This window comes from Apteryx mantelli, chromosome 1 (assembly GCF_036417845.1).
Source record: "Apteryx mantelli isolate bAptMan1 chromosome 1, bAptMan1.hap1, whole genome shotgun sequence".
In the NCBI taxonomy this organism is placed as follows: Eukaryota; Metazoa; Chordata; class Aves; order Apterygiformes; family Apterygidae; genus Apteryx; species Apteryx mantelli.
The window spans coordinates 135,844,121-135,866,377 of record NC_089978.1 but is presented as its reverse complement, the minus strand read 5'-3'; the positions used below and the strand labels follow the sequence as shown (position 1 = coordinate 135,866,377).

Sequence of the window (22,257 nt, the reverse complement as noted above, 5' to 3'; positions counted from 1 at the left end):
TGCTAGTCAGGAAGGTAGGTAGAGTCAGAAGGTAATGCATGCTTCTTCCTCTAGTGTTTCTCCAGATTTGGCATAGTGACATTTGCAGATTGGGTAGGTGGACTCTTGTTTATGTGCTTGCACTAGCAGGAGACAGGAGTGACCCAGGAAGATGCTTCCAGTCCTTCGTGTCTCTACGTTGGAAGCTGAGGTACTTTTCTGGAATTTGCCCCTTCCTGAGGATGCCCTGTACTCATCCATGCCATGGTTGGGAATTAAGGCAGAGTGGAGGTTTGTTGGTACCTAGAAGCTGAGAAGCACTCCCCCCCCCCCCCCCCCCGCGATACTTTAGCCTCAGCACTTTGGGAGTGCAGCACAGGTAAACAAATGTGTGCTAACTTTAGTCTAGGTTGCTGCAGAGCAATAGCAGATGCTATACGGCAGCATGGATGTCAGCAGTGACACTAGAGACCTGCCGAAGATCACTAGTCCGTGCAGTTACTCCCGGACTAGAGCACTGAAACTCCTTGCAGGCTCCCGGCAGTCAGGTGAGGCAGCATGGGCACGCCTGCCAGTGCTACAGCTACACCCTTGCGTGCTCATCGGAGTCCCCACCAAAACCGCACCACAGCAGCATGGGGGCCCAGTCCGGGCCGGCAGCTCGGACACTGCGGCGAGGGCAGTCCCGTCGGGGGCTCCCCCACGGGAAGACGTTGGGGTGGGAGCAGCGGGAGGCAGCGGGAGTGGCAGAGGCATGAATCGACGGCGGAGCCCGCCCGGCGGAGAGGGCGTAGGACGGGGGCGGTTCGGCACCCGGCTCCGCCCCGCGAGCCGCCGCTGCCGGGACCAGGAGGGGGGCGCCGGGGACCGGGGAGGGGGGTGACCCCAGCACCGGAGTGACACCCCCTCCCCCCGAGTGCGGAGTCTCGCAGTCGCACAGGCTCCCCCTCTTCTCCTCGCATGCTGCGCTGGCCTAGGCCTCTGCACAGGTCGTGGGGGGAGCCCAGCGAGGGGAGGAGGGGCGCGGCGAGAGAGAGGAGCCCGAAGAAAGGGAGAGCGGCTGATTCTACTGAGCGGAGGGGTGGAGAGGGGAGGAGAGGAGAGGAGGGGAAAAGCGATCCCGAAGAAGGGGCTGGAGAGGAGCTCAAGGATTAGGGCTGCTCTCACACCTCAGCCTCCGCGAAAGCCGTCTCTAAAGGACCGCGGGTGGGGAGCGGGAGCCTCAGCCCCGCAGCCGTGCCCAGCGCCCGGGGACAAAGCCGCAGCGAGCGCCGAGCGAGGGGACCGGCGCGGGGCACCCGGGATGGTGTAGCTCACACGGCGAACATGGTCTTTGTCCAACTTTTCTGATGCCGGGAGGCAGCGCGGCACGGCTCTAGCGGGAAGGGTTACTGCCAAAGCTGAGCAACACAGGGAAGAGAAGGGGGTGCTGCTGGAGCCCAGCAAAAGGTATTGCGGCGGGCGAGGGCACTGTGAGCCCGGCCGAAGAGTTCTGAGGAGAAGAGCCATCATCCAGGATATCCTCGGGGCTCTACCGCCCTAGAAGGGGAGAGAGAGAGCAAACCAGGTATTACTTCTGAACAGAATTAAAACTCCTAACATTGTGGAAATTGTGGGGGTTTTTTGCTTTTTGGTTTTTTGTCGTCCCTCCCCTCCCCCCGTTACCGGTGTCTGTGCTGTTTAAAATCTGTGTTACTGGGGCTTGGAGCGCCCAGGGAGATCCTCCCCAGCCCACTTCTCCTGTCATGCTGTGTATGTGCAATGGGAGAAGAGCTGTATGAAATCAGGTCATGGCTTGCTGCTCGTGGAAATTGCTATCAAAAGCAGACACTGTTCACGCATGCATAGCTCGTTTGGTCTTCTCTTTTACGTTTTTCTATCTCTCTCTGACTCCTTTAGGAGCAATAGTTAAATGCTGCCTTTTCATTCCCTGAAATGAGGAGGCAGGGGTAGATGTGTACTGTGGTGTATACTGTTCCCTGATCTTGGTGGAATGATAGCAGGAATGCTCTGTGGCCCTTTCTATGGGCAGGGTTGTTTAATGCTTTTGTGGGGGACAGAAGACTGTATGAGTGTTTATGCCAGAGAAAAAGCCATGCTAACCTATTTTCAAGGAGGTGGTAAAAGTTACTACTACTAATGCTAAATAAATCTGTGAATGTGGGAGGGATTGTTGCAATGGGTAATTTTAGCTTTGCCTTTCATGGATTCACTGAGATGATTTCACTTACTCTGAATTCTCCCTTGCTAATACCACACTCACTTAGTTGGGGATAAAAGTGAATTTCACCTGCTTCCCCCACAAGTTCTAGAAATAAAGAGAGTAAAGATGGTGAAGCAAATCTCCCAAGGTCAATGAAGGATGATTCTCCAAATCATACTATCTGTCATATAAAGTTATGCAGATTGATCAGGAAGGAGAGAGTTGAGAGGGCAAACGGAAACAACAAAGTCAAGACAGTGGGAACTACCAGTCACATCTGTTACAGAGACAGATTTGCTGCCTCAGCTGGGTTGAGCAAGGGAGGCTCCCTTCCTCCTTTTTCTTACATCGATCCTTACCAGAAGCATGGAAACTGGACATGGCTGCACCTGTGTTCCATCATAGCTGATCCACCTGCCCCTGAGCCACACTAAAACTACTAGTTTGAAATCATTCCAGTGCTGAGGTTCCTTTGGGGGCAGGAAGAAGGGAGGTAGTCCACAATCTAATAATCCTTTTTGTTAGAAGTTACCTGATCTCTGTCCTGAAAAAAAAAACCTGTTTTTCTTTGAAGTTTGATCCCTAAATTCAACCCCTTGTGCCACCTTAATTCATTTTGCTAAGCTTTTGGCAAGCCTCAGATAACTGCAGGTGATTGCATCCTTTCCTCTACTGCCTTTTGCACATGTGCACTCTTAGCCAAGTTAGACATGTGCAGTTTTTAATTCTTTGTCATGTATTACCCGGCCCCTCTAGCCTCTAAACATTCTTTCGTGCTGTTTCTTGAGTTTCCTCCTATTTGTTAACATTTGTTAACACTGAGCTACACAGAACTGCAGATATGGCCATGTGTTTTGATACTAGGGAAGACTGTTGCTTTTTTTTTGCTAGGCATTAGAGCTTGTAATCAAGCAGGATTGTGTCCTCTTTAATTTGAGCACTAAAACCCTGCAGAGAAAAACTTATGTTCTTGCTTTATTCTGAAGCTCGCAGCTCTTCCAAGCTGTTATGTGTGGCACAAACAGCTTGGATTTATAGAGACTGTTTTTGGAGGGGAGTGGAGGAGGCATAGCTCCCCTTATTTCTTTTGCCCAGGGCTGCCACTGTCCTCACCTACCATCTTTGGCTTACAGGCTGACCGGTGACATGCTTCTGGGGGAAAAGCAGCTGGTGGCCCCAAGAAGACAGCTGCTTATCCTCCAGCATGCCTTGCCCCCACAAGCTGCCAGCATGTGTCTGACAAAGAAACCTGTTCCCTCATTGTGTTGAGGATAATCTTCTTTATGCCTGTACAGCTTTGTTATGGACTTTTGTCTTTGTGCCCATGTGCAGATGTCTGCTCCTTCTTTGAGACACTGCATGTGCACAGAATCATGTAGGGATCCTTACAGTTTCTCTCCCCTTACCTTGTTTGCCTCCATCAAAAGAGAGTCCCTCCGTGGCCAGTTTGTCTTTCCTGGCTACCTGCATTGTTAGGAGATTTATGCATGCTTTTCCTCTGGCCTCATGAATACTTCCCTCTACTTGTCTGCTCCCCCTAAAATGTGCTCTTCCTTGTTATGCGTACATCATCCCTCTGCAGCCCCCATGGGGAAACTTCTCTTAAAGTCCTTGCAAATGAGTGCAAAAGTACTATTATTGCACAGTTTAGGTTGCACAACTTATTTTAATTTCTCCTTTCTGTGGCCATATTGAGTCCAATGTATATGTTTACTGCACACACAAACAATAGAAGATGCAAGGTGCAGAAGTTGGTATGTATGGTGAAGCTTGATCTTTACAACACACTCTTGCCACACAGACCAAAAAAGGGTGATATTGTAGAAAAGTGTTTATTAAGAACTCTCCAGATTGGGTGCCCCCTCTCATAAACATGTAATGATTTTTTTCAAAACACTGAAAGAGTATTTTCTATGAAGAGAAAAGCTGACTAAAGAGAAGCTTGAGGAGGAAATTGATGAGCCTGCCTCATCAATTTTGCCTTTATTTCCTCTATTTTTTAAAAAATCTGCTTTAATATCATGCTACTATTGTACCTTGCTGTTTAAAAAAAAGAAAATCTGTATTTTGTCAGGAAGTTTTATATCACCTTACAGCAATACAGTTAAGAACATACTTTTTCTAATGAGTGACTCCACAAATTCAGCAGTTTTCCAGTTCTTGAAACCTTACCATTAAGTTTCTGCATGTCAAGTCTTGGGCCAGACATCCCTCTTCTCTCTGTATTTGCTCTGTTTGGCAACTGCATAACCTCATGGACTTCAGTGGATGTGTACAAGTCTAACTTACAGGAGTTTAGTAAGTAATTCTGTTGATGTTGTACAAGCAAAAAACTGTCTCTTGGGTGGTGTAAACTGTGCAATGGAAACAGACCCCAAAAGAGGGGGAAAAAAGTCCTTAATTACTTATGTCAGCCACTGTGCTCTGACACATGAAGAGCAAATCTGCCATTTTATGTGGTCACTGTTCTTGCATTTGATTAATATCAGAAGTTGTATGTTTAACAAAGAGAAGTGAACCCATGCTTTCTTGTCAGAAGCATGGATTGCACTTTCAAGAAATATTCCTTTGCCTCTGGGAATAGCATTTTATTTTAAGTGCACTATTAATACATGTGGTGTTAAAAAGGCAAATATATTTTGTAAAGATACTGATACAGTGCTTTTTTTATGGAAAGTGCTGTCTTGTCTCTAAAAAGTCAACATGGAGCAGGCTCCTCCTATCAGGGAGGTGCTATCTGAGGACTCTTTTAGAGATCACTTCTGAGAAAAGAAGCAGCTTTGTAATTCAACTTTTTCCAGGCACCGGTTTCAATTTTCTAGGCCTCCAGAGGCCCTTGTACATTCTGATGCTCAGGGCTTGCTTGTCAAGGAAATTTCTGATCAAACGATTCATGCACACTCACACACACATGCATGCACACGCACATATACACAGTTAAAGAGGAGAATAAAAGTGCTCTCCTGGGAGTAGAGAAGATGCCGGGCAGACTGAGAACATACCACTGTCTGCAAAATGTAGCTTTACATATGACACATAGGTCCTTAAGGTCTTAGTTCACTTGAGGATGGAAATTCTCACCTGCCCAGACCTGTATATGGAAAGACACAACACTTCATTTCCAGACAGTCTTTTTTTTTTTTTTCTCCCTCCCCAAGCTTGCCATGTAAATGAATCCTCTGCTGATTCAGCAGTTTCTAAGTGCAGTTTTTCTCTGTGCCATGTCTCTGAAAAATATTTCATGTGTGTAAATCATGTAATTACATGCTATAAGCTATAGATTGAGGACTACTAACTCTTTCTTACTTATTTCTGTTTTAACAAGCTTTTGATTTTGCAAGGTGAAATGTGGTGTATTGATGTTCCTCCAAGTTATTGCAAGGCTTTCAAAGCTCCCTGAATGACCTGATCTTTCTCCCACTTACCACAGGCCACCCACATGATATGAACCTGTTTGGCCCAGCTGATCACTTCAGAGGCACTATGTGGAATACAGAAGCCTGTGTGGGGGCCCTTTGTGTCAGGCTTACCACAGGTTCCCTCAGATCCTAAGGATGTCTACAACTGGAAGCAGGATTCCTTGGCAGAACTTCTATTCTTCCAAACTATTCTTTAGGAAAGGATGGAGTTTCACAAGAGAGGGGGTATTATCACGAAGAGATTTCTGGGCAAGTTTTAGTTTGGCAATCGAAACTTTGGAATGTTTATCAAAATTGAACTTCTAAATGTTGAGTTTTACTCATTGCTAGGACCAATTTGATCTCAGTAAGCAGGATCAGAAATACTTTCTGAACCAGGGAAGCTGTTTTAAATTACTCCTTCTTAACTCTAAGCCAGGAAGAAGAATTGCTGCTGGAAGCACACCTGGATTGTGCTGCTTGCCTGCAGTTGTCTCCCAAATTGTCCCTTCCCATGCTAATGTCAGTATGCTTTGAGCTGTTGGCAGCAGCAATGGGAATGCAAACATGTACTTGCATTTTCACTTTTCAGTTAGTTTGCTAATCTTATTTGGAACATATGTTGTTCATAAAGGGGCCACAATATCCACAGTTATCACTGCCATCATTATGGTGTCAGAAATGGAATAGTTCTGCTGGGAAGTATTCATTTAATTACTGGTAGAGACAGGATCTCTGTGGCCTTCTCTTCCTTCAGTACCTCACTGAGCAGTCTTCTGTGTTAGAAATTGTAAAGTTGCAGTAAGGCATGTTGAGAATTTGAGAGGCAGAAGAAACTGTGCTGACCCATGTATATACTAGCAGTTAGAGGCTTGAAAAGGAGTTTTCCATAATTTGCATTTGTCTTGGTGTTGTGTTCTGCAGGGACACAGAGGTGGAGTTAGATGCTGAAACGTAATTAGTTTGCTTTTGGTGTCTTAGTATAGCACCTTTTTGCTCAGGGCTCCAGGCTGTGCACCAGAAAGGCAAGTGGTGAAGTAATGGGAATGATGCATGACCTGTGCACCTTGTTTCAATCAAAAGTCCTCCTAATGTTGACTTGAAGAATCACCTTGGCAATTGTATGTTTCCCATGGATAATTTTTTCTGTGTTGAAGTGGAAGTGGCTCTGCATGGTCTCAGAGAGAACTGCAGGTTTCTGCAACTCAGGAAATCAAGTCAGTGACTAGATACTATCCCTTGGAGAGAATGATTTAAAAAACTGTTTCCCAAATAGATTTTTTTTTATTTTATTTTGACTCTTGGATTAATTACCAAAAAAGAGGGGGAGGTAAAGAAAACAAATTAGTCTTTGAAAACAGAGTAAAAAATGAAAACTTTTATTCTTTTAATAGAAAGAATTAAACTAGAGCAAGTGTTCCCATCTTTGGTAAAATGTCACCTACTAGACATCTCTAATTTAAAAGATCAGAATGGAAACACTGTTGCACCTCTCATGCTTCTCCTGACTGACTGTATGCCAGTCCATAACATCATCCTGTCTAATAGTGTTATAAACAGCTGTGGGCATAGAAGCCACAGCGGAAAGAGGGAACTTGGCCTAAAACCTCAGAAAGTTCCTTTAAAATGAGTTTTTAAATGATTCTCTTTAAAAGGCTTTGCTTTCTTTCCCAGATCATAGCAGGTTAGTCTAGTGTTTTCTGCTATTTTTTTAATTCTCTTGCTTCTGAATTATGGTATTGAAATCAGACAGTCCCTCTCTCTGTGGCATTAATGCGAAAGCACCTGGAGTATTTGTATTTGACCGTGTGGGCTTCAGTGTCAGGGACAGTGATGAATTGGGACCTCAGTGAAGAGCACCAGAAGTGATTAGGAGACTGTAGGGAATTTATGACATGTTATTAAGAGAGCTGCAGGTATTAGCTTAACGATGACTGAAAAGGCATTGCTGCAGAGTATCTGCAGTACCTGGGAGGCTATTTATGGCATCCTAGGCAGTCTGGTTAAAGTAATAGAACTAGCTGAAATTGCCCAAAGCAGATGATTTCAGGTTCAATATTGAGGATTTTTTTTTTTTTTTTCCAGTGAGGGTCTAAGGAGATTGTAGAAGGTAGCCCAGAGGAAGTGTTGGAACCCCGGTTGCTTGTGTTGTTTAAAAATATGACTAGAAAAGCTCTAAGGAATACACAGGGAACAAATCCTGCAGTTGACTGAGGACTGTAGGCCAGATGTCATCTAAATAAAGATGCCCTTCCCCCTCTTTTAGGTCCTATTATTCCCAGCAAGTAGGGGGAGGGACTACCATCCTGACAGCAGATCTATCTTGGATATGCTTTGTAGCAATCCAAGACTGGTAACCAGGGAGAGGAAGTGGTGTATGCCACTTGAAGTTGGATGTGCCTGTAACAAGAGCAGTGAGCTCCAGCATCCACAGTGAAATGAGCCTTTGAGACACAGAGGAGGCAGGGTGAGCTCTGAGACTTATACCTTATTGTATTCATCCCTGGCACTAAAAATAATATGAGCATGCATCAGAAAGAGATGTTACAAACCTGAAATACCTATTTTTATCTTAACCCACTTGGTCTTCCCTCTTCCTCTTAAGACTTGTTCTGTTATTCTCCCTAACTATTAGTAGCCCATAATGCTCTCATTTCCTGTGGGTGGAGACAATGAGCTGGAAATGTGGGATGGAGGAGGAATGGGAGGGAAGGACCTGAGAATGCACTTCGATGCTCTGAAGGCTCTGCCAGTGGCAAGTTCAAATTTTTGGTGGGACTCTAACCTGTCTCCCCTACACATGGGCTCCCTACGATGCTTCACTCAGCTGAGCTACTTGTCACACCTAGTCATTCCTTTTCAAGTCAGCTCTCTTTTCTTTGCCACCTTGATCTTGCTTCTCTTCGTCAAGCTGCCATTTCTGCCTCTCTGCTCTCCCAACTGTCTCTTCTTAGATGAAAGCCAGTTTTGGGCAATTGTCTAATTGTCTGAATGTCTAAATAGATATGGGAGTCTGGTCTGAGCCGTGAACCAGCATGAATCGTTAATTTAGTCCTTTAAATAAATATATAGATGTCATTGCTAAAAGATAAATGAAAATAGGACAAATTAATATGTTTTTGAAGTTGAATAGGACCCTCATATTCTCTGTACTTGCTGCTCAGTTCAATTATTTGAACAGTGAGATCAAAGTACCATGAGGGGAGGAAATGAAGATTCTGAATTTTGAGACTGGACTTGGAGAGAGGAATCCTCAAGGAATCATCTATTTTCTCACAGTTTTCCCAGAATAAGTGGTTGGTTTCACAATCCCTGGCTCTCTGTGCCCTGAGGGATTGCTACAGAGGAGTTAGCTCACTGTTTGGTTATTGCTGCACAATGCCATACACCTCCTCCAAAAATGGTTATAGATAGACTATAGTTAGTGCTGGTGTGCAGTTCTGTGGAACATCTCCATGCAGTGCAGGATTAAGTTGTAGTGCCTTAGCATGTAATGGGAATGTGAGGCTCTTACTAATGGTAGAGCAGACAGAATTCCCATCTTGGCAAGCAGTGGTCATGTAAGGATGCTAGCTGCACAATGGGACTTTTCTTTGAGCTATTTTCTCCCTCCCTCAGAACTTCCTAGTTTTGTGCATATATTTCCACATCAAACACTCTAATTTACATGCTGCAGGTAATGCTTATGTATTGCGTAGCCTGTTGGTACAGTCAGCAAAATTTAAGGGAATCAGTGAGACTGATATGTCAAGATCAGGGTAACAGCAAAGTCAGTGAAGAGATAATGCTTCAGTGCATTCTGCCTTGCTGTTTTACAAAGAAGCATTCTGCTTGCTTCTCTTAACATGAATCGAAACAGCAATGATAAATAATGCTAATAATTGCATAGTTTTAAAAATAAAACCAGCCTCTATCTGCAAGTGCTTGCAGTCAGCACTTCAAGAATCAAGCCATATGACAGCAGAAGGACATAAAGCTTATTAAAATGCAAAAAGCAGTTGTAATTAAATCTAACTCTTAAATCACAGAGCAGGTTCTCTGAAAACCCACAAGTGGTTCCTTGGAGCCAGAAAGGAGAGCTCTTTAATTTTATAAAAAGAGCAGTCTTTTCTGTAGTCCGTTTTGAAATTTCAGTTTCTCTCTTGGAATGAAAGGCAATTACGAAATGCTGGGACTCCCCATGCAAGAGCAACACTATCTTTTAGCCAGCTGCCGGTGCTAACACTGGCTCCTAATGGACTGTGTACATTTGAATACTGTGAATACAAACAACACACTCTTGCTGCTTATGGTAAATACTCCTTCCTGTAAAACTCTTATAGAAGAGTAAATACATACGTATATATTTTTTAAATGAATCTACTTTACTACAGCTTGCTCTACAGAGAGAAGCTAATTTAACTTTCAGGAAAACACCTAGTTTCCCTTTCAGCATTCTAGCGTGTTGTATGTTGTTGGAATCTTAAAGGACATTCAAAAGTAAGGCTTACAAAAATTTTAATCCTTACTAAAGGGCTTTGCAAACTTTTGTCTACAAAGAGCAGTTTAAGTAAAGAAAAATATTCTCAGATTTTTTTTCCCTATTGTATTTTTAAGTATATGTGCATATATCTTGGTTCATATATTTCCAGACATGCCGTGTGAGGCTATATTCTTAATTTAAAAGGAGAAACTGTGGAATGTATTAGTATAAAATATTCCCCTTCACAGGCTTGTAAGCTTTCATAATCCGAATCTTACCTTTTTATCCCTCCTCCCTCTTCCCCCTGCCGAATCTTTCAAGCCCTTGGTTTCTTTTCCAGGTTCTTGACAGTGTTTTTAAGGCCCTTCTGCATCTCTCCACTTGATTTGTCCATGCAGATTTGCAGATGATCTCCCAGACATCTACAGCAGACCTCAAGGTTATTTGTCTGATTTGTGGCATTTCTTGTCTTGCCATTACAAATACTCTGCTTGCTATCTTTATCATTTTCCATCCATCAGCAATCAGAGTATGATAGGTAATAAAACATTAATTTCAGTGACAAAAGAAGCAAAATCAGCATCACTGGAAAGATCAGAACATGATTTCAGGGAGTTGTACTCTTTACATCAGACTTCTTTGTCTGAATATTGTTTGTGGAAAAGTTTTATTTTCTTTCCCTTTTTTAATGCCAAGATAGTACACACATTTTTTCTTGGTGTTTTCAAACTTGTTCATATGATAAATTGTAGGCATTGTTACTATAAAATTACTGTGAAAAATGTCAGTGTTTGCTTACACTTAGTTCTTGCCAGTTGTACAGGAAAAGGAAATGTCAAATTTCAAAGAATTTTCACTAGCACAAAATTCAACTTTTTTCACCTAGAAGTTGATAATATGATCTGCCTCGGGAATATTTAAGTCAGATCCCCTTAACATAAAGGTCTATGCTGAGAATTTTGAAAATAAAACCTTTTACATGCTGCCTGAGAAAGGTTTAATGCTGTGTCCAAAAGGCTGTAAATTAGCCATTTTTTTTTCTCTCTAGCCTCAGTGCCCTCCTTCTGCAGATATGCTTTGACCTGTGCAAAAGATAAATCACACCTTAAGCTGAAAACATCGTTTTTATTTCCACTTAGATAAAATTGCATTTCAAGCGCCTGTGCACTGTTGTATTGAGAGAAGTTTCCTGAGATACATTAGGGTGAAGTTGATTATAAGAGCCTAGGGAAGCCATAGCCAGTAGGTACAGCTGTTATCCACTCTTTCCATCAAAGAAGATAAATGCAATGGGCAGCCACTGGTTCTTTTCCTCCCTTTTCTTTGGACAGCCTCCTTTATTTACTGTACAAAAATTCAAATGGAATAATTTCTGTATCCGTCCAATTCCTATTATATTTTAGGGCATTTTCTATCAGGCAAGTGGTGGATGATGTGCACAGCAATGAATTTCTTCACATGTTTTGTTCCATAACATGTTCAAAGGTCTAGGGCTGGGTTTTTTTTGACAGGTTTTAATATTAAAAATTTTGATATGATTACCAGTACTTCTTTGGAAAAAATATGTGAGGAACTCATGAATCATGATAAAAAACTATCTGGTAAGTAAAATCCTCTCAGGTGGGAAGAGATTTTATTTAGGAATTTCAAAATACATTTTACTGTACTTAACATGCATTTAGTTCAAATACCTAATAAGCATGTGGAAGAAAGGATCTGCTTTTGAATCTTTAATAAAAAACCCCAAACATTATTTGATATGTTTATTGCAATAGTACTGAGAGGTCAGTGTCCATCTTGTTAGGCATGGCAGAAACATTTTTGGAAGGTGTCGAGAGCGTCTGAGGACACATAGGGCAACAGTGAAAGAGTATTGGTTAGAAAGATAAGCTGGGGTCACCGTCCCAGCTGTGAGGCTTGTCTAGACAAGTGTACAAGTCATGGCAGAGAAGAGGGACTTAAAGGAAAGTAGTGTGGTTAACTAAGTGCTAAAGTAGCCACTTCTCTTTGTATAGGGTGGGTTAGAAAACAAAGACTGAGAATTACCCCACACAGCTTTAGGCAGCTCCTACGGAGGCACCTGGAGAGGGAGTTTAGCTGTCCAAAGCTCCCTTTTTTATTTAGTGGAGATCTTAGGAATCTACTGAAAATGATTCAGCTCAGTCCACTGGCTGTAGAGACTGTTTAGAGTAATTATTCTCCTAATTTGGGCACCTCCTTTTGGATGGAGTGGATCTGAGCCTCAAGGGCTTAATAAAACAATATTAAAATAAGCACCCCTTCCCCTTAAGGCCTGTGGAAGTTCTTCACTTGGATCCTACTAGGAAATTTATAGTCAGAGCATGGAGGACCAGCTTCCAGAGTGCTTTTATTTCCATGGTAAACAAGAAAGTAAATCCTTTTCTTTAGAGAGTATTCAAAACCAACCTTTGGATTGTTGTAAACTTTAAAGAATCCCAAAAGACATAGACACAACCATTTTCCTTTGCAGATATTCTGTAATAAACAAATGACCAAACAAGCTAGGGGAAATTTATCATGAACTGCACTGTCAAAAAAGAATATCTTTAAGTTTAGTTATACTTTAGCAACTAGAAAAACTCCATATTAAATTAATTTTATTTCTCCATATTAAATTAATAAACTACATTAACCATAAAATTATCCGCAAAGGTCTTTGCAAATTTTGCTCTCCTCCAAGATATTTTTAAAGTATTTTGGAGTCATTTAAAATAATCTTGAATAGTAACAGAAGACAAAAGGATATATAGCAGCTGTTGAAATAATTTTTGCATTGAATTAAATGTTCCTCTGTGCTGCTATATATGCCCCAATGATGAATTCTGAAGAAAATCACGTTAACTCCATAATATTAAAACACTGATCAGTAGATTGTGTGTTGCTCTCCCCCCTGTTCATTTTCTATTCAGGATGTAGAAAGATAGGAATAGCAGTTACTGTCATTATGTTCTACAAATGAAAGTGTAAGAGCTAGGCAGTGTTATGTCTGTGCTCAAAGTGTTGCACAGGCATTGAATGACAGTTTTTCACAACAGTCTTGTGAGCTAGATAGATAAGATTTAGCTTAGTGAGGCGAGTGGCCCAGAGCTACAAGGGCATTTCAGTGGCAAAGAGCAATTATAGTAGGAGACAACTGGAGAAAAAATTAGAAAGGGCCTCTGACCTGATGTATGACATTAGCATGATCCCTGCTTATCATCAATCAGATGAAATATTAACTCCCATTTTTCTTTTTTCTATTCTGCCTAAATATGATGAATCCATGTACAGCACAAATTAATTGGCATAGTAGCTTATTGACTCTCCTAGAGGATGTGTTCATTTATCTTTTTTAATGCTCTTCACTGACAGATAATACTAGGCTGTTATGAGTCACGGTGCAAAATGTGGAAGAGAAGACAAGACTGTGCCAGTAAAGTCTTTTAAAGCATTTTCTGTACCCTGAAGAGTTTTGAGGTGCCTTTCTTTTGCGTCTAGATGCTTTGTGTGAGAAAGAAGTATAACAAATATGAAGGAGATTTGTTGAATCAAGCATAGCAGAGGGAGGCTGTAATTATACCCCTGTAATGATTTCTACTGTGAAATAGACCTAGAGGGGTCGCAGTTAGCAATGAAGGGAAAAGCAATATTGCTCCCATGGAAGGAAACAGGATGATTTGGAAAAGTTCTTGGAATAGTTTGGAAGAATGGGAACAGTAAAGAGTTCGGCATTGTTAGGATTTCACCTTCTACTAGTAGATCAGTTTAAAATACATAGAAGTACTTCATTACACGGGATTAGTGATCATTTGAAATCAGTTGCCATAGAAGTGTACCTAGAAGAGCATCAGCAAGTTCAGAAAAAGGGATTAGATAAATTCGTTGCTCAAGCAACCCTAGTCTTGTGGTTGTGGTTGCTGGAGGAGTACTGGGTGAATTTACTGCAGAGTGGCCAGGCTTGCAAGCTCCATCCAGGTATCATCTCTTTCTGCCATTGCTGGGCACAGAAAACTGTGTTAGACCGCTGTTCTGTGCGGGGCATTTCTTATGTTCTGAAATTAGTTTGCACAAGAGCATGAGAACTGTTATTCTATTGGCTTCATATCCCAAAATATAACTAGTGTTCTTCTTTACTAGGCTGTCAGGAATTCTTTTTTAAGAATTGATGATTTCCTCGTCGTGTTGTCAGCCCCATTGTTTCCATTTGCCTCCATGTCTCCTGGGAATGAGATACTTCGACCAGTCCTGGAGTTAGGATTTCTACAAAGGAATGCAGGATGATAACCCCTTGGGAGCTACTGTCAGATTTTAGGGAATGGAATAATGGAGCTGATCTTAGGTCTCCTATAGTGATAGTGGGCTATGAGACTGTCAGTTCTTCCTGCTGCCTCTCTTCTGCTTTGCTACTTTCATGGGGAAATACAGAACTCAAAGAAATGACAGCATGTCTTTGCTGAGGAGGAAGAACCTGTCAGGCCCTCATCTCTTCTCTGAAAGGTTTGTGCAGTGCCCAAACAATCTTTGCTCTTTTCTTCATCCCAAAGGCCTGCCTAAATTCCTCCCACAGAACCCAGATAGGTGCATGATTCAGGTCAGCATTTGACAGTTATTTGGTATTGTCAGGTTCTGCAAGCGGTGTCTGTCAGAGGTGAATAGGAGCGGTGTGGATTGCTTTTGGACCTGTAGCTACAGATTGTCTGCATACTAGATCAGAATGTGCTGCAGCAAAGGTCTATCTAAATATTTATGGGTGCAATCAAAAGGATTAGAAAGCAAGGTATTTTCTTTAAAGCTTAGATTCAGCAGAACCTGAGGCCAGCAGAGAAATAATAGAGTATATCAAGGTATCACTGTTCTTGATCAGTCTCAAGAGTCCAAAGCAAACCTAGAGAACTAAAAGCAGTCAGTTCTGAGGAAATCCCTCTCAGATTTATCATGTGCCATGCTTTTCAGATGCTGTATGGTTTTCAGAACTTCTAAGGTGTTGGAGATCCTTCCACTAGCCAAGGGTACTGGTGGAATTCCACATACCCAGAGATGATTTTGAATCCCTTATGGAAGGGTTAGCATAAGAAATATTCACAGCTGGTACATGACTGTGAAAGATGAGTGACTTTGGGTGTGGTCAAATCCTGCATGCATCAAGTACTGGGGGGAAGAGCAGGACAGTAGCTATCAATTCAGGGGTTTGGCTCTCTTTAATTCAGAAAGGCTGGCGTTTCCCTCCTGCTCTTCCCTAAATGCTTCCATAATGTTCTCTTCTACCCTTCATGGCCAGCACTTTTCATTGGGTAGAGGAAGAGGCAACAATATAAATAAATAAAAATGTATATACATAAAAAATATCTGACAGACATTTATGTTTTTAACTGCTAAAAGAAACTCGACATTTTGGATTAGCCACTATTTATTTAAGGGAGAAATAGTTTTCTCGTCTCATCCAGACCAAGGGTGAGTGCTGCCACATGAAGTGCAGTGCAACCTCACTGGGATACAAGGCCCAGCAGGGTAAACTGAACAGACATTTTAAGAGGGATGTGCAGGTAGGGAGGGGAGGAGAACAGCTGATTTCCTGTGGGCCAGAAATGATTTTGTGGCTGCTTCTTGGTAATAGGGTTTTATAGTTTTATCTATCTTGTGATAGCAATCTGATTTCCTATTACTTAGCAATTTCAAGATGGACTGAGATCCAGCAGCTAGAGCATACATGGGTTCTGTTCCCTGCTCTGCCACTGGTATGTTAGGTGTCACTGAGAAAGTCACTGAACTGTGGGTTGTTTTCAAACCTTACATAAGTGAATGAAGTCCCATTGACTGAAATTAAATTTTCTTCAGTTGATTTGGCCTCTATTTCTGCATTTATTGGCCTTCAAAATAAATAAGTGCCTGCCTCTCAGGATTTGTCTAGCCTAAAAATGGGCTTTTAGGCTCATAGTAGTAAAAATCAACTGGGAGCACACATGCTGAATATTTACTTTTCTATGTAGAGTATTCGTGTAGACATTACCCAGTCTAGGTTGAAGTTGTTCAAGCAGTAGGTCTTCTGCCCTTTTCCTGGAGGACACTATTCTATACTCTGATAGTTCTCACTGTAAGGAAGGGTTTTCTGATCATTAAGCCTGAAATTTTATCCTTTTCATAGTTTCATTCTGCAGTGTTTATTTCTTATGTGGTTTTTACACCCTTCCTAAACTAGAATGCAGTACCTGTATTACCTCCAATTCTCTCATTTAATCTTTGTTTTTCCTCAGTCATACTTAACTGATTTTCCTTTTCTCTCTCCTCAAAAACCATTTTCCTGAATCAAAGTTGTTGCTTCTTCCTGATGTCCCTTTAGTTTCCTTGTCATTTTCTGATGTTAGGGGTGCCCCTGGTTCATCTGTACTTGGTGTTCTAGGTCTTTTTTAGGGGCAGTAGAGGAGAGACAGCAAGGCCACTGCAGTGAAGCTCCTCGTTTAATTACAACTCTTCCCTCCCCTACATTAGTCGAGTTATTAAGTCATTTCTTCTCTGTCTTGCCTTAGACATTTGTCTTTCTCATTAGCTACACTCGACTGGCATCCCTGAAGTGTTTATAATGCTCTGCACAAAGATCACCTAAAGAAACAAAACATACTGTTTTTCACATAACATACTTACTACCATAGTATTTCTCTGGCAGGCTGGTAGCTGGGTGGATGGGCCCAAAAATACCTTGCTTACCAAAATTATTGTGCTGGGTTGATCCAATCCAGTGCTGGATTAAGCTCCATGCTTCTCCAGGGACTGTGAAGCCAGGCTTTGATGTCAGGTTCTTAACAGTGTTTTTGTTTTGTTTTGTTTATTTGTTTTTTACTTAAGACAATAAATTTGGGTTTGGGTTCTTTTCCTGGCTGTGATACAGACTGCCTTGAAAAATGCTCATCTATAATTTGCTTCCTTATCTGTAAGCATATTTATGGAAATAATGCTGTCCAGCTTTGAAAGTGTCATACGGCCAGATATTTGTAGGGATGAAAGCCTACATCTGAAAAGCAGTTACTTCTAGGGTGAAGTATGTCAGCAGTGCAGATATGTATTGCCATAAATGGCAAGAACTCTCCTGTCATGGATACTGCGCTGAAGGGTCCTGAACAGGCAAAGTACAATTATGAGAGACAGAATTTGGAAAGCCTACAAGGGTTTTGGAATGGAGACCTTCCAAGGGACTTTGCCAAAGCTTCAAAGGCCATTCAGTAAGAATTCAGCTTATATTGTGAGTTAGTTTAACATTGACCTGGGGAACCCCATTGCCACTGATGCCATGGATGTCTCTGTGTTTACTGGCAGTGTACAAAATAATTGGGACCGAAGGCCAAGGTGGGGGCATGTAGGAAAGCACTAATATGATTCATACTGGGTCTGTGCTACTCTCTCTTCATCTGTAGCTCAGAAGTTGTAAATGATGGGGCAGCTGTATAAAAACAGCCAATTCTGTTATTGTGACCTGATTTCTGTTTCCACCTTCTGTCTTAACCAGCACTTTTGTGTGAAGATCTCTCTGCTTTGACTTGGGAAAGGACTGAAACACCCCAAGCAGCCTGTGAACATTTGAAGGGAGTGGGGTGTGCTTTTTGGAGATGGTGGAATTCACAGATAATCTTCATGGATTCTAATGCTGCCATCAGTGCAAGAAGAGTGGCAGGAATGGATTGCCTGTGGATGGTCTGCTTCTTTCATCTAGTCACCTCTCTGGAAGGTAAGAGCAGATCTTATATAATGTATCAACTTTCCAAACATCTTCTGTAGAGAAAAAGACTTATTCTCTAGTATGCTTATACTAGTCTATATGGGCTTTAAGAAATGTCTTTCTGTTTAATGGTTGCTCACTGTCTCATGAGATATGAAAGATATTAGTATTATTTCTAGTGGGACAGGCAACCGCTTATATGAAGAACTTGTCCCATTAATGAGCATTTATACTGGCTATCTCAGAAGTAAGACAGTCTTGGAGAATAAACCTTTTGCTTCTGACAATAAGGTGCTTCTTTATGCTTTGTATGTATCGATACTTGTGTTCCTGTTCTTGTACCACATTTGTTTTGTGAAACAGTCTCTGAAGGTTTATGCTGTTCTACACGGTTGCATCCAGTGGGCTGAAATCAGGAATTTTTGCCTCTGCCATCTGAACCACTTGCCCCATATGAAGGGAATGCTTTGCATGAACAAGAAGTGGCAGTTTGTGCTGAGCCAGCAGAGGAGAGGAGGGAGAGAATAATGAAGACAGAGTAGAGAAAAGATGGGCAGGGAAGAAGAGAGGCCAAGAAAAGGGGAGAAGGAAGAACAGGTAGTAGGACAGAGAGCAATGAGTGCAGGAGTGGTAAGAGGGGAGGTATGGGAGAGAATCAGAGAACGGTAGAGGTATTGTAAACAACCCTCTTGTTTGTTCCAAGAAATATCCTTGCAGCCACATGTGCTCACTGAACTGCACTGCTTTGTGATGAATGCTCATCTCTCATACGTGAAAGCCTCTGAAAAGGAGAGGAGGAAAGAGGAGGAACCGGAGGGGGTCAGAGAAGGAAAGACCTGGAGGGAGGGAAAGGAGAACAGTGGGAGTGGGGAGATCTGGAGAAAAAGAGGATAGAGATTGGAAAGAAAAAATATCTTTTTATTTATTTATTTATTTTCAATAATTGAGAGGAAAGACCACTGTTAAAACATCCCTTATCTTAATAGGAAGGGAATAGAGTGTGTGTATGTGTGTGTGTGCGTTGGGGGGGGGGCAGTTGGAGAGAAGATAATCAATGGGAGGAGATTTGTTATGTATTTATTATGTGTTTCTTATGAAATGGTAATAAAAGCCCCAAGAAGGGGAAGGAAGCATGTCTCTGTACTGGGATCCAAGGCTGAGTCACCAGGCCTTGCCATTCAGGATTTATCATGGAGGAAGAGGTTGCTTGTAGAGTCTTCAGGCCATAGGCTTCCTGGGTTCATGGAAATTGCTGAAAGTGGATATCATTGTAGCCCCTTGGTTAACAGGGGACAAGCAAGTGTTATATTTTTTTTTTTTCTGCCTTTTAGTTTGTGTCATTTCATTGGGAGTATAGCATGCAAGGTTATAATTGAAATTCTTAAATCTCTGCAACTCTACTTATTGAAGAATTTTAAATGGTTTTACAAAATACTGCAAGTGTTTTTATGCCTCAGTGTAACTGATGGAGAAACTGAGATAGAGAAAGGAAGGAAAATGTCCATGCTCTCCAACTACAAAATAAATCAATTCCTGGAGAAACTGACATTTTCAAAATTCAGTGATCACTCCTTTAAGTTTGTAGTGATGAAAGAATTTGAAGAACACTACATGTTACAACTTCACAGATCGCATGCTTGAGTCGCTTGAATTAGAATGGGAAAGTGAAATTCTGCCTACAAAGCAAAAGGTACAAGTGCCTGTGAGCTGCTGAATTGGTTTGGGGGTCAGATCCTTGCACTGCGACAGTACTGCATGGTCCTAAGATAGCACTCCAAATCTAATTTGCATTTCAGAGAGATGTGTTTTTGTTGTGGTCAGAAGGCAAGGAAAAATTCTTCATTAGGAGAAGGAAAGGAAGTCTGCTGATAATTTTGTGAAAAGCTTAGCTTTGCTACAGACTTACCCATAAGGGAGAAAATAGGCCAATGGTGGTTTTGTTGATTCATGATTCTGTACAATAGAAGCTTGAAACTTCAGATTTCAGATTTAAGTTGAAAAAATATAAGGAATATCAAGTTTGATCTTTGTTTTCTGGGAGGTTTCTTAGAAGTCTTAGATGGTGCCTATAATATATCTCACCTCTGACTGGAGAGGATTGACTCAATGGGAAAAGTCAGTCAGGATAATTTTTCTTGCAAGTGTTTCACAGGCATTTGAATTTGATTTGAACAGTCTGAATGTAAATCACTTTTTCTCTCAAACTGAAGTTTTTTGGTTTTTTTTAATTTTCTAGAAGTGGAAAAACTACTAGATAAAATACTGGTAAAACTTTCATGTAAATGGTTAAGAAATGAAAGGAGGTGCAGTGGGGGGGAATAGTGAAAATCTGCAAAGCATATTTCTATGCATTATAAAGACAGAAAATACTTCCTATGCAGAATACTTTTTAAGTGAGGTGAAGGCAGTACCCTTTTACAGGACGTAGTGGGAGTTTAAACCCCTTTGTGACTCAGAAGTAAGGAAGTTCTTGTAGGCAGTTTAAAATGAACCCTAGGGTTTAGGGGGATTTTTTTATGCATAAAAAAGAATCATTAGGCTGAACTGATTTGATACAGATCTAGTATTTGCATGCACTGATTTCACTAGGAATGAGCATGTCATCCAAAATTTTCCAGGTAAAATTTTTAGACTAGAGAAAAACCTGCATGGGAAGAATGAGGTAAAACTGTTTTGGAAACAGAACACATTGGTAACCTTGTTATTTTGACTTTATAAAAGGAAGCAATGTTGCACAGCACTTCTCACTAAAACTGCATTGCCCAAGTTTATGACTTTCTTCAAGGGTTTTTAAGGTTTTAGTTTGGGGGATATTATTTTTGAGCTACATGCTGGGTAAAAAGATACGTTTTCCTGTTTTTGAAAAACACAGAAGGAAAGGCACAGAATTTTAATTTCTGTAAGTAGCTAAATATATATGTTATTACTGTTTAGAGTTTGTCATTAAAGATTTTTGCTAAGTTAACCTTACTCAGTGTAAAAGATAGGGAAGCATAGAATTTAAGAAAGCCTGAAGGGCTACAGGCAAAATAGCTGAAAAAAAGTCATAGCTTGCTAATAAAATACCTCTTATTAAGGCACAGCATTAAATTCTCCTGTGCAATATTGATTTTGGTTTGACTGACTTATAAATGTTTACAGTTGCAGACACAAGCCAAATTCATTTTGCTGAGCTCGTTAAATATATGCCAAAGTAATGATGTGTTCTGCATGTCTAAGTGACTACAGTTGTTTTACAGCAAACTGTCCAACCTGCAGAATGGCTGGACAGCCTTTTTAAGTATCTTCAGGAAGTTGAAGATACGGTGGAAAGGATAATTCTGCTGCTTTAGTAGCACGTTTTCCCATTAAAATGGCTCCTTGGCAAAGGGGATTATGCAGAGAAAAGGTTGTGAGGTCAGACAGTTTTATTTTAATTTTTCCCCTACCTCTTCTGTTAACTGGTTGATCATCTTGGGTGACTGAAAATAATTTTTTGATTGCTGGAGTTGGCTTGGAAAGTGGAGGAAAACTGTGTATTTTTTTCTTGAAGGTAATCTTCAGAGTCAAACATGCCATTACCTTTTGTTTTGTTACATACAAATAAAGTTGGAAATGTATATTACTTTTCTTCAAGGAAAAAGAAATAAAATTAACTTTTTACTTCCCTTGCTTGTGATTCACATGAGTTATTAAAATCCTAGCAAAGTTTTTCTGTTATTTTCTGCTGGCTTCTTTTCTGATGCTACCCTTCATGCCAAAATCTTTGCTGCATGCTTGCAGAGCCCAGGGTAGAGGAACCTCCAGGAGTAGACAGGTGGGAGATGGATGGGACTGGGCTGGATGGACAGCTTGTTTGGAAGGGGAGAAGAGTCCAGGTTATTCCAGATGTCTGTCTCAGCAGCTGCACTTGATTTGTTTTCTCCCATAATAGATTACTTGGTAGTTCCTGTGCTAGGATATCACTGTTCCCAGGTATATGTCATAGCTCAATAATGAAACTGTTCAAGAGCTGCAGGATAGCTCTCACTGCTTGGAGGACAATAGAGGGCTAGTCAGGATGCTACTAAAACTGTTTATATTCAAAGCTAATTAAAGCTTCAGAGTAAAGGAAAAGCTTCTCAGTTAAGTTTTACATTCTTAAAGTATGCAACATCTGGGACTATATGCTGCAGTAAAACCGGGCAGACCCCAGCTGACATTTTTGCTGTTTATAAAGCAAAAAATAAGCAGAAAAACATAAATAAACTTTAAAAATCACATCATACGGTCATCAGAAGCAACCAGTTTGACAGTAGTGGAATTACGCAGATGGGTAAGTTCTAGACTTAATAGCGGGTGTTTGCACAATGAAGCCCTTAAGCAGGGAAAGAAAATATGTTGTATTACTAGAAAAGTTGTATGTAATCACTTAATTAGGTTATATATGCAAAGTTGAAACTAAGCATTTATTATCAAATTTTGTTATTTCCTGATTTCTCCTGCCTTAACTCAGCATTTCCTGAAGGATTTAAAAGAATCAATGCAG

The 22,257-nt window shown here is 41.2% G+C and overlaps 1 protein-coding gene across 4 annotated transcripts in view; it reads left to right on the top strand.

Annotated features, from left to right (window-relative positions):
* The first annotated feature begins 1,082 nt into the window (after window positions 1-1,082).
* Window positions 1,083-22,257, top strand: part of LOC106497239 (ephrin type-B receptor 5) — a 100,038-nt gene continuing 78,863 nt past the window's right edge. For all 4 annotated transcript variants that reach the window (XM_013958093.2, XM_013958094.2, XM_013958092.2 and 1 more), the window contains exons 1-2: window positions 1,083-1,546; window positions 17,541-17,759. In XM_013958093.2, the coding sequence (XP_013813547.1) occupies window positions 17,666-17,759 (94 nt within the window). In that variant the 5' untranslated portion in view covers window positions 1,083-1,546; window positions 17,541-17,665. The remainder of the gene's footprint in view (window positions 1,547-17,540; window positions 17,760-22,257) is intronic.